We start from the raw sequence: 12,846 nt of genomic DNA on the forward strand, positions 1-12,846 counted from the left end.
TGTTGATGAAAAGTTATTGATGCCATCTCTGAAAAGAAAGGCACTTGATCATCTTGTTTGCAGCTGGGCCGGGGCATTGGGAAGGATTGAAAGTGAACAAGATTGATAAATGTGGTATACCTTAGTGTGTTAAAGATCTAACAAATACACAGACATCTTTGAAAGAAAATAATTCAGGTAATTTCAGTGTTTGAAATTTAGCTCAGTTGGAGAAATTGCACTTGCCTATTTTCCAAATCTTTTGGGGCTAAAATATTGGATTTCCAATGGCTGTGTGACAGCTCATTCTGCAATGCAGTAAAAGCAAGGCTCCAGAAAGGCATTTTGCACAAGAAAGAACATTTGCAGGCTAATAACTGCAATGAAAGATTAAAAGCAATCAAGTAACTGTTACCAATTGTCCTCAGTCATACCAAGGAAAAGCATTACTTCGCCACTTGACAGAGAACAAAATATTTGTGCAAACAGAATGCCGTAAAGTTTAATGTATATAAAGGCTAGAACAAAAATTATATTTATATTATGCCTTTTCTGACATCCAATGATGTACTCTTGAAATTGTAGTCATAGTGAAATGTAAATGATTGCAACAGGCACACAGAAACAAAGGGACAAATGGCCAGTGTGGCAAAGTAGGGCATTAAATGGTGCTGCTGCCGCACTGCTCCAGTGACCCAGATTCGACCCTGACCTTGGGAGCGATTTGTGTTGAGTTAGTTACTTTCTCCTTGTAATTCTGTGGGTTTCCCCCAGGTGTTCAAGTTTCCTCCCATACCATTTAAACATTATATACCATTCAGCCCTATTTCAATCACCCAATTATAAGTAGCTACCCTACTGCAGACACAATTGTTAACGGTAGGGTGTAAAAGTTTTTTTAAATTAAGTGCTTTGATTTATAAAATGTTGTAGTGTAACAACAGAAAAAAAACCTGAGATAAGCAGAAACAAGACACTGTGCTAGAACAAATTCTCATTTCAAGCAAACCAAATATTGTAAAAGCAATGATGTAAATAATGGAATTTTAAAGAAAACATGTTTCTTGTGTAAAAAAACTTTATTGGATCCACTAGAAAAATGAGTTCCAGGTTCTTGTTGAAAATGTTTAAGGAATTAGATATCTTTGTGATTTTACTTAATCATTCCATTGGGAGGAAATGAAGAGAAAGAGGTAGTATGAGAATTGTTTATAATGTTTGTCAAATAATTATGGTAAGATAATTTTCAATTGTCATTGGCACAGTGGGTCGCCACTCAACACATAAACTATCCAATTTCTAACCAAAATGCATGATAAAACACACATAGCTAACAACTTGAGATACTGTGAATTAATTACAAGGGTCCTCAGTGCAAAAAAAAATACTTTTTACAGCCCAATAATAAAGATATACATTTTCTTAAACGATGAAAGGACTCATTTCTAGATAAATAAAACCACAGTAGACTCGTTCTCGAAGGCAGGAAATTGAGATCTGAGACAGTAATGATCTTGCAAGTCCTCAAATCTGTTTGAGCAGGTGTTCAAACTACAGGTCTTGTTGAGGTTCTGCTTCTGATTTCAAACCACCTCAGGGTTGCTTCACAGGAAAAGCCACTGATTAACGTTTCTTCCAAGTGAACTTCCTGCGCGCTCCCTCCTGACCAGGCTTCTTCCGCTCTCTCACACGAGGATCAGGAGTCAACAAGCCAGCTGCAAAAATTGAAATGAAAGTGAATGCAAAAGGTTAACTTTTCAGCTTACAAATTACACTCATACAATGATATAGTTGGGAGTAAAACTATTAAGTGCATTGGTTCAATCATAGTTATATTGTTAAATCAGTTATAGATTTTAAATTGTTTGATGACAAAACAATTCTGTGTATTAATACCCAAGCCAGGATTAAAATTCGCCCCACATAAAATAAAAGGTAATTCCTTTATTTAAAAGTGCACAAGCATATTGGTGGCAAAATAATCTATTTCCACATGTATCTGAGTCAGGAATAACCTTTTGTACTTTTCAAAACAAAAGGAACTTCCAACAATGCAGCTTGTTTAGTGTTTATGATACAAGTGAACTGGGCAGATCCATGACAACATGTGCTTGAAACAGGTCACCATTAGTTCAATATTAATGCAATGCACATCCAAACTTTAGTTGCTACCAATAGAATCAGAAAAAAAAGACAATAAAGTCAATAAAATGAAATTGATATTTGACTTGTGGTTGTTCATCTCTTTTCCTCAAACTTTCATTTTACTGACCTAAGTATCTATTCTCAGAAAACAGGATAAAGAAATCCTACAGCAAAACACCTGTACTTTTCAGATGCAGATTTTAAACTTTACCTTGATCTGAAAGGAAAGGAGAAACTAGGTTGCTGCCTACAGTTATAAATCATTTTTGAATTTAAACTGACATTCTAGTACCTTGTCTCATTGATTCCATTTCTTTCTCTGTGATGAAGCTGAGCAGAGCCCTTGATGTAGCCAAACGAATAGCTCCTGCTTGTGAGGATACCCCACCCGCATGTACAGTACAGTCCATATCATGCATCCCTAATCGGTCCAGGAACTGGAAGGGGAACATCAGTTGTTCTCTGGAAATCATGGGAAAAAACTGTTTATATTGATAGTAGTGCAGCTTTCTTACAACGTTGTTCTTGGTGATTCAGAGGTTACAATGAGGTGCAAATGGTTAAAATGTTGAGAAATGTACTCAGACAACTGTTTTCTTTTGATTGGTTTCTGCAAAATATGAAAATCTTGTGTAAGAGACTAATGGTAATACTAAAGGAGAAGTAAGAAAATCATCTTTTAAAATACAAATACATTGTTTTTCTATCTTCTTAAAGAAGATGAAGAAATAAACTTGTTTCTTTCATGTCTTGATTACGTACATAAATCTGTTGGTCAAATGCTTTAGGTTTAATTAAAAAAACAAAAGATTAGCTAACTATTATCATTCTCCTGTCAGATGAAATCCTTCAAAGATTCATGTTGGCTATTAGTTACTTCCAAAAAACTAATAATAGGACTGAGAAAGAATAAGAAGTAACTGCCACAACATGAATGGCCAGCTTTGCTCAATGTAACATTATCAAGGAAAGAAAATTATACCTTGATGTACGATAAACAAAAATGTAGTCGTTATTGGATTTAGGAGGCACGTAGCCTTAAGCCATGTTCTGAGAGATGGGGTTCACAGTTACTGCACATAGTTTGGTGAGGTGCTGGGCTCAGGACTTTGTTTTGTTATTCAGTTGAGCTTTCCTGTTCAGCAACTTCTAGGAAACCACAAACTTCTCATACCAAAGGGAAGAATGTAAATTTACTAGGATTTATTATGTTTTTTTTAAATTTAGCAAATTCATTTTTATCTTTGAGCCTTATTTTTGTTAATAATCCTCAGCACTGCGGTGGCCAAATCAAAGTTCTAAACTTCTTCTGGTGTTATTTCTTTGGTTGCCTTTTTTGGTTATATTGGTGGTAGTTTGTTGAACATTTCTTTACTGGCAGTTTGTAATTCCATTTGCAATTTTGCATTGGAAGTACAAGAAGGTGGTGACTTTTAGCATGCACTAGATGTACAGAGCATAAGGTCTCTTGTAGCACTGATTGTGGTAATTTGGCTGTTCTCAAAACAGTACATCAACTACGTTATACTTTCCAGGTAATGCATTATTTATGGAAAGCTTGAATGGTGCCTTTTTAACGGTAGAGTAAAAAAATGCGAGTCAGGACACTTAGGTGTTGAACTTACTTTTTTGTTTTGCTTTGATAGTTTTGATCGTTCCTGTGATTTAACACTATGGAATAACATCCTTGTGGTTGACCACTGAGGAAAAAGTCCTCATGCTTCATCACATTGACTGAGTAGTTGTGGGAATTTACAATTCTGAGCTGGATTTCTTGGGGAAGAGAAAAAGAACCTTGGATCTGGCAATTTTGAGGCATGGGTGAACGTCATCAGTTTTCTTGAAACACTAACAGAAAGTGGGCAAAGAATTAGTTCCCTAACCCTAAATTGCCTTTTCCCATGTAGTAAGCCTAGCCTCTTGGCATCTGAAGTCTGAAGCTGTTTTCAGTACTAAATGCATTTAATCTATTTGGCACAAACATTAAGTAAAATAATTTACGCAGATCAAAAACATTAGTAAAGTACACAGAATTTTTAATGATTAAATTTCACTCAATAATATATTAACTAGGCAATTCTTAAGTTGGTAAACACAGTAATAAAACTAGTCTAATCTGCAATAGTTCAGATTTATTTTCCTCTGGTATTATATTGCAACTTATTGATAAAAAATGATTCAATGAAACCAAAAAAGTTCACACTTGAAAATAAAACAAAAAAGCTAGTAGGACCCCTGCCTCACAATCCCGACCTGGATGCTGTCTGTGCAGTATTTGCACATTTTTCCTGTGACTACATGGGTCTCCTCCGGGTGCTCTGGTTTCCTCCCACATCCCAAAGACCTGCGGGTTGGTAGGTTAATTGGCCACTGTAAATTATTCCAAGTGTATAGATAAGTGTAGAAATTTGGAGGTGGGGGGGGGGGGGGGGAGTTGATGGGAATATCAGGAGGATAAAAAAAACAATGGGATTAATATAAGATAATGTAAAATGGGTGGTTGATAGGTAGCCTTAGTGGGTTTCTGCACTTAATTTGACTCTAAAACACATTTTGAAATTTTCAAATTTCATTTCTCAACTCTGTCCATCATAAAGGATATATAATTTTGAATCATTTTCTTAACTTCAGAGTTTCGCGGAAGGAAGGGAGGTATTTGCATTATTCTATTTCAAGTCAGTAAGACATGATTACCTTTCTTGTAGTGATGGAAAGTACTGCAAATAATCCACCCCATTCACTGTTATTTTGCCACTTCCTTGGTCTCGAACTATAACTGTTGCTTTTGCTGTTTTTCTTTGACCTAGAGTTAAGAACAATAATGATTATTAACAATGGTATCAATTTTCCTTTATTAAAAAAAAACACATTGGCCAAGAGATGTTTCTATAAGCAGTTGCAAAATCACTTGTATTCACTGTTAAAGTAAATTAACTCTTTTGGCTTATAACATTAGACACAAAGTTTTGAAGAAAAGTTAGCAGGGACAGTATACTTCAGCATGAGATTCCATAGAGCTGCAAGCACAGTTCATGATACAGATTTTACCTTGTATCAAATTTTCAACTTCCAACAAGTTTTTAATGTGGAGACATGATTGGTGAAGAAGATCTTTTCTTCCCCAACCCTTCATGTATCACATCCCCTCTCTCCTCTCCTTCACTTCATCTTGTTCCTGTCCTTTCCAATCTTCCCACTCACTTTCTCCCTGATCCCACTCCTTCCCACCCAGTTTGTTACTCTCAATTACATCTTTTCTTCCCTACCTCCTTTTGTTTGAATCTATACTTCACCATTTTCTCCTTTTGTTTCCATTTCCTACACTTTCACTTACCTCCACTTCCATTGCACCTATTTTCCTCTGCTTTCTCCTTTCCATCTGTCTCCCCTTATACTCCCCTTTATCTCCTGCTTTTTATTGTCTTTTCCTGCTCTCTCTCCTGCTTTGTTTCTACCTTTCCACTGCACAACTTTCTTCTTTCCCCACTCAGGACATTATCTAAATCTCCAAGGCTGTTCAACCTGAAAATTCCACTTAGTTTAGACACCCAATCCCAATATGCAATGTCTTGGGAAATGGATGTAAAGTTTGAGATATGATATGAAGACTTCATTTCTATTAAACATCTTTTAAAGCCATATTTATCAGCCATCCTCTCCCATTTACAGAGTAAAGTTTGTAAAATCATTGCACGTCAAAGATCTTTCAAATTGTTCAATTTTACAAGTTGGATTATGGATTGGAAACATGACACCACATCAGTTCAATCCCTTTGCTAACATTTCTGTAAACCTAGGGAATTGAACTGCAGTGTAAAATAAATTGCAGTACCTTCTAGCACAGGGCACACATTGAAACATTCAGTCCTATCACACTGGGCATGGAACAATGATGTCAATTGACTTGCAAGATTTAATTGATGCCACAACTGCACAATTATTTTTGCCATACATGGACAGACGGGTGGAGAGCATACAGGAAACCTGGTCTCAACAGAAGAAACAGTCATGCTCATGCAATACTGGAAAGTGTGCACCCTTATTTATTTTGCCACTTTTCTTTAATAGTTCTCCCCAAGCATTTCACTGGCTTTGTTACTGTTGCAATTGGGCATCTTCATGTCAAATTGTGCATTGGTATACACAGCTCCCAAAATTCACATAAGTGATTGTATAAAAGATCATGAATTCTGTCGTCATTAATGCACAAAGACTTGGACAATGTGCAATAAAGAAAATCTCTCTACAACACCAGAACAAATAGTGCAAATCTCCAACATAACATTACTTTAGCATTCTTTTCCATATGTGAATTACTTTCTATCCTGCTGCTTCAAGGATATAATCGTCAATCCATTGCTTTGTGGAAGAAATAATCCATAGCAAAAGAAAGATGAACTTTATTATTTCCTAAGGCAAATCAGACATTCACTGAAGCAATTAAAGACTGCTTAAAAATTATCTTTCTGAATTGCTGAAAATATCTTTAAAAGAGAACTCCCTCATCCATACAAGCCAAATACCTTGCCGTGCACCTGCAGTTGAGCTGAACTGAAGTGATTTGAGTGAGAACACATTATAAAAATGCAAGGTCTTTCAGAGTAGGAATAGAGTGTCTTGATGACCAATTTTCAAAAAGGGAAAAGAAAGTTTCTTACCTGGAAATTCTCATAGTACTAAGATAAATGATCAACTATGAACAGGATCCAAAGACTAAACAACTGTCTTATGATTCCAATCTACTCCCCATGTTTCAATGAACTAGAGTCGGTACTGTCTATCTTTACATCTGTGAATTACTTTTCGACATGCTGTCAGTGTTATGCAGACATAACAGCAGGCAACGTGAACAGAACATCTGACAAACAACAGGAAAATAGAGGGGAGAAATCCTGCTAAACAGCCAGATAGGATTTCAATTTAAGTGTCTCTTCCAAAAGATGACTGAAAGAGCTGAAGGAATGAAGACTGTTTGTGGCCCTTACTATATTACTATTGAATGTAATGTTAACAAAACAAGTGGCCTGGACAAAGTGAAATGTAAGTGCTTAAATTTGCTTTAGGGGCTTCAAACTTACCTCAGAAAAGAGTTTTATAAATCTGCAATTTAAATTTTCAAAGGCACTATTATTTAATATACATTTCCTATTGGGGTTTCACTAATATGACCTCCTTTGATGGCTTAAAACAACAATTTGTACTTATGGTTAGGTCTGGAGATAACGAGAGGTGTGAATGAGGGTTTCAGCAGTAGTTGAGATGAGACCGGTTTAGAGTTGGGAGGCTGTTACAGATGTGGCAATATGATAACTTACTGACAATAAGTACTGGTGGTAGTACATCTTAAAAGTCAAACAGGACATCAAGATTGTAAAGAGTCTAGTTCAACCTCAGGCAGTTATCAGGACAAGGATGGCATTGGGACTGAGGCAATCAAGTCACCATCTTTGGTCTCTACAATATTCATTTGGGGGAAATTTGCCATCATCTAGCACTGCATATCGTTGTCTGACAGTGGAGGGGTTAAAGTGAAATAGTGGTAAGATAGAGCTGGGTGGTGCTGACATACATGAAGAAAGGGATGTTGTGTTTTTAGATGATCTTATCAAGACATGAGAGGTTCAAAAATAGATTCTTATGGGGAAACAGAAGTAACAGTGTGAGAGAAGGAAAAGAAACCACTGCAGCTAATGAGCAGGTTGTACTGGGATAGTACTTATTGAGTTGTTGGAGTGCAGACCCAAGGCCCATCCAGTTGGATGATGATGGAAAGGCATTGGAAGAAAATGGTCAGTCAACCAAATTAAATCAAAAGGTTGTGAAGGAAGAGAAAGTGCAGTTTACATCTAGTATTATACATAATGTGTCTTCATTAAACAAAAGATATTACCCCAAGCATTGGGCGTTTGGTTACGTGATCCTTTATGGTTAATGCTACCATAAAATTGGTGACCGAGTGTGATACCCAGTGTGCTTCAAGAACAAAACCTACTGCAAAATAGTTTATATTGTACATGTTGCACATATCAGCAGTCATACTCTTGGTAATGCAGCTGTGACCTGAAACCAATAAACTCAGTTATCATTTATTCAGTTTTCATCACATTGCAAAGTTGTGAGATTTTTTAGACTGTATGGCTTAATTTTCATTACTGAGATGTCCAGAATCTGTGAACCATATGTATAACTGGAATATATAACATGGCAAACTCTATGTATGAGATGAGGCACGTCATATAAATAGCTGGAAGTTAGCCAACTCCTTTCTCACACAATCTTTCTTTCATTAGTTGCCGTCTGTTAACCAAAAAAAACACATTCCTTAAGTATGTAACATAAGTAACACACATTTCAAATTTGGTTTCTGCTTAGCTGAAGAACATGATCCACAGTTTGATTGAAAAGCAGTTTTTTCTGGCAAGGTGCCAGTAATTGAGAACACTAGAATGGCATTTACACCTAAATAATAATTTTAACAAAAAAAAAGGCATCAGGTTGGAAACTCCTAAACATCACACAATAATCTGAAGAATAAAGAATTTATAAAATATTGTCCCCAACCTACAATTCTCTCTAGTACTAGCAAACAGAACAAAAATGAAACAAAAAGGTTGGAATTAATCATGTTCCACAAAAATAGATATTAATAAAACATTCAGCACCATGCTAGTAAAAAGAATTTGAACATGGATCAATAAACAGTTAAACAGAAATTAATGTGCGAATCCCATACTAGAATTTTTTTAGTACCTTCGCCTTTGCTGAAAGCTACTCCGTCCTCATCAAACTGTAATGCTTCAGCTTTCTGTTTCTTGGACTGATCCTCCATCTTTCTGCGAAATTTCAACACATATTCTTCCTTAATACTGCAATATGGTAAGGTCAACATACGCTCCAGTAACTGAAGAAAGTGCATGTACTGTTTAAAGCATAAAAGAAAAGACTAATGTTACTTAATGGAAGTCAGACATTTATTAAACTGGACAATTGACAATTAAACACATTATCTTCAGCACAGTCCCACACTTAATATGTCAAAAGTTTGTCCCAGTAATTTCAAAATTGGAAATGGGCTATGAATAGATCCGACTTGGATTGGGAGAATGGTTGAACAATTTGCATTAATATCCAGTAGAACCCATTTTTCAGTAAGATAATAATGAACTATTCACTAGGCAAGCTTTGATTATTCACTGTGGTTAGAATAGAAGCTGTATAGTAGTTGAAAAACATCTCCTTCCAGAGAGAGTTGAAACTCTCATGTCACAGCGGACAGACCTAAATTGTGTGGGATCAAAATAAAAATTGGTGGTTTGGCACCAGCTATTGTACATCAACAATCCATTTGAGAGGGATGTAATGGATCCCTGAACTTAAGCAATTAGAAGGATAGTAATAATTTGAGATTCTTACTGGGTTGTGCACAACATTTAAAAAGTCTCATAAGCCATAGTTTGAGTAAAATCTTACTGTTTAAAAAATATTCCCATTACATGTTATTATGAAAAGGATAGTTCAGCCTGTGGACTGAAGTTTTTGTACCTGGATGAACTCACTGAAGGCAAAGTTTGTCAAAAAAATACAAGGTCATTTGCTACCGTCAATCGATTGATATATAATTATATTTTAAACTAGAAAAGGCAAAGCATAATTAATATACTCCAGACAGGTAAGCTCTTTGTAACAAATAAAATTCAAATTCTAATGTTCAGTCATTAATCTATAATTAAAATATTGGCAATTTTACAAGCTAATAAATTCTGTGTCTACAACTATGCAATAGAAAGAAGGAATGCAGACGCATGCAAAGCATATAATCAATTGCACAGCAGTAAACATTTAATTATTTTAGAAAAGCAGCCAGTTCCTTGAGATTAACAATCTACTAGCAAACCCCTGAATGGTTGTAAAGTGACAGCAAGGGAAGGGAAAAAGACTATGCTTAGTTCTTCATCAGACTCCGCCTTAGTTAAGTGTAAAAATGGAATTAATCTAATTACAGGCCAAAGGTCTATTTATGTAGAATTTTTTACATGCTTGATTAACCAGTACACACATCTTGTACCAACAAAGAATTGTGTATAAACATTCTATTGAAGTATTAACAAATGTTCCTCTTTCACCACAGCAAAGGCTTTTATATAAATTCAGGTTATGCAGGTTGTTATTTCACAAAAGTCTGTCTTCAGATTCTAAATTTGATTTGTCTCAGAATAAAACCTGAAAGGGGTCAGAATTTTTGAAGTTTTTTTCTTTATACAATTAGATTTTAGTTCCATCTAGTTCCTCTATGGTTCAAATTTTGATGAGGCAGACAGGAAAGGCAACATTTTTGAAATGAACATAAATTACGATCAATTCTAATTTATCTAATCTGGGTTAATATGTACAATTTGATTTACCTTAAGTAAAATGAGTACACCAAAGAAAAATAGATGATCATAGAAGTTCAACCAATGATTTTTTTGAATAATTGTCTTTATTTGAACTTAAGTTCCAATACTATTTTAAGTGATAGTATGCATAAACAGAAGTCAATACCTTTTGTACAGGGCTAAGGCAATAATCTCTTTTAATATAACAAAGGATGCATGAAAGCATTGGTCTACATACAAGTATATGAGTTTAGGGTTCTTCTCATAAGTATTGTTTAAAAATTTATTTTGACTTACCTAAGCATCTAACCATTGTAAACAAAGAATTCATCAAAGATTCTGGAGCTTTGCATCAACTCTGCTTCTCTAACTGCTTATTCTGGTTATAGTCTTATGTTCTCTTTGACTTGGAACCAACTTTCAGCCTCCTAAAGCCATCATTTGTGATTTTGTTAGCGTTTGGTTCTTCAATACCTTCACTGTCTTCCACTTTCACAGGTGCTAACTTGAGCAGAATTCATTTGACCATAGCTGCTTTTGTTTACCATTAACTCCACACATTGATTACAATGTACTGAAGTTTAAATTCCCAGACCTACTCTAAAAATACTCCTACGTTCTCTTCCAACTTACTCTATCCTTTCTTGTTACTCTCAATTTTGTCCTATGTATTTCACCAAGGTTATCAAAACATTTCAATCCCACATTTTAGAACTCTGCCCCCAGACCAATACATTTCTTTCCTACTCGTTTAAAAATCCAGTGATCAAACTAACTGGTACTCTAGATTTCTCAACACCTTTCCTAATTTCTCACACTACTTCTTGCCATCAGTTTACTCATCAGCTTTCTGTGAAAACTTTTATTTTTCTTTAGACTGAAGTGCTATATAATTACAAGTTATTAAATATATAGTTGTTACACACTAGAGTACACCTGGCCCCAAAGAGAATTCCTGTGACATGTTCAGTGATTCTATTCTGCAGGTTGCACATCAAACTGAGCAGGAATCAACTTCATTTGGAGTTGCAATTCTTATCCTGATGTTGTACCATGAATAATAGTTCAGCTCAAGCCAAGGCTGAACCTTATTTCTTACTTTCACACTCTAATTATTTTCTCCTCATTTCCTTTTTTTCCAAGCACAAAGGCAGGGCATGCTGTTGGGATACATTTGTGTAGATGACAGTACCAATCCAGAAACGTAAATTCTTTGAATTAATTTGAAAGTCAAGTGTGAGTAGGTTATTCAACAATGCACTTTATCAGAACTGATTTCACCAAGTGTACATTTGCAGATATTCTCAAGCAAAGGCACTAATTGGAGTCATAGAGTAGTACAGCATGGAATCAGGCCTTTCAGCCCAACTGGTCCATGTTGACCAAGGTGCCCACCTAATCTAGTCCCATTTGCCCATGTTTGGTCCATATCCCTCTAAGCTATGTACTTCTCCAATTGTCCACTAATTGTGAATAGAAACATAGATTTTGGCTTCCAGTTGATCAGAAAGAAATTTTGTTATCCAAAGTACTGCCCTGACAAAGAGCAGCTAACTCATTACAGACAAGCTATGCCTTTTCTTTGCAGCTCAATACTGCATTGTGTGACACATATACTCCCTTGCAGGAATGAAGGAACAGTTTAACTTGTGTACACCTTGTTCAGCATGAAGGACCTGAAAAGAATACTGGTTGCTGATAAACACAAGAGACATGCTGAATTTTAACAGTGGGGAAAGGGGGTAGGGAATGGTGAAATCCGTATTTGTCTTCCAATCACAAGGCCATATACAGTAGCAGTGATTTGGATACATTTATCACAATAGGTAAAAGGAAATTTAAAAACCTAACAAAACTAAATGTGTGTGGAGTACAATAGGTAAGAACAATTTCAATTTCAAAGAACGTGACTCCTCTTCAAACAAAAAGTGAAAAAGCAACAGAGTTTGAGAGCTTTGTTTACAGCAAGTTCTTAGTGAATCTAAATAATCTTCTGATAATTTATCTTTTAAAATAGATTTCAGAAAAAAGATAAACCTAAATAATTTCGAGGATCAAGTACATTTGTACATTAAATCAACAGTGTACTGTGAATTGTTCAGAGTGAATTTTAGGAATCATCCACCAAGAAAATTAACCAGTAGCAATCATTAAAAACTGGCACCTTCACACAGATAGAGTTCCTGAGAAAATTAATGTGCTATGTAATCATGTTGTATAAATATACAATGTTTCTTAATTTTCAAGAGAAGTTAAGCAAAAGTATACCTCATTTTCTCTTGTGAAAGATAAGTCAATTATGGATGGGCTCAATGAGGTCAACTTTTTTAAAAAAACTGCCCAAACT

At 35.4% G+C, this 12,846-nt stretch overlaps 1 protein-coding gene across 1 annotated transcript in view; it reads right to left on the minus strand.

Annotated features, from left to right (window-relative positions):
• Window positions 1-1,048: 1,048 nt before the first annotated feature.
• The window catches only part of mrps9 (mitochondrial ribosomal protein S9), a 60,794-nt gene continuing 48,996 nt past the window's right edge, over window positions 1,049-12,846 (minus strand). The window contains exons 8-11 of the mRNA XM_052026773.1: window positions 8,875-9,043; window positions 4,819-4,927; window positions 2,417-2,586; window positions 1,049-1,694 (exon numbers count right to left, since the gene is read on the minus strand). Coding sequence (XP_051882733.1) covers window positions 1,603-1,694; window positions 2,417-2,586; window positions 4,819-4,927; window positions 8,875-9,043 — 540 coding nt within the window. The 3' untranslated portion in view covers window positions 1,049-1,602. The remainder of the gene's footprint in view (window positions 1,695-2,416; window positions 2,587-4,818; window positions 4,928-8,874; window positions 9,044-12,846) is intronic.

The sequence above is a fragment of the Pristis pectinata genome, chromosome 11 (genome assembly GCF_009764475.1).
Source record: "Pristis pectinata isolate sPriPec2 chromosome 11, sPriPec2.1.pri, whole genome shotgun sequence".
Classification (NCBI taxonomy): domain Eukaryota; kingdom Metazoa; phylum Chordata; class Chondrichthyes; order Rhinopristiformes; family Pristidae; genus Pristis; species Pristis pectinata.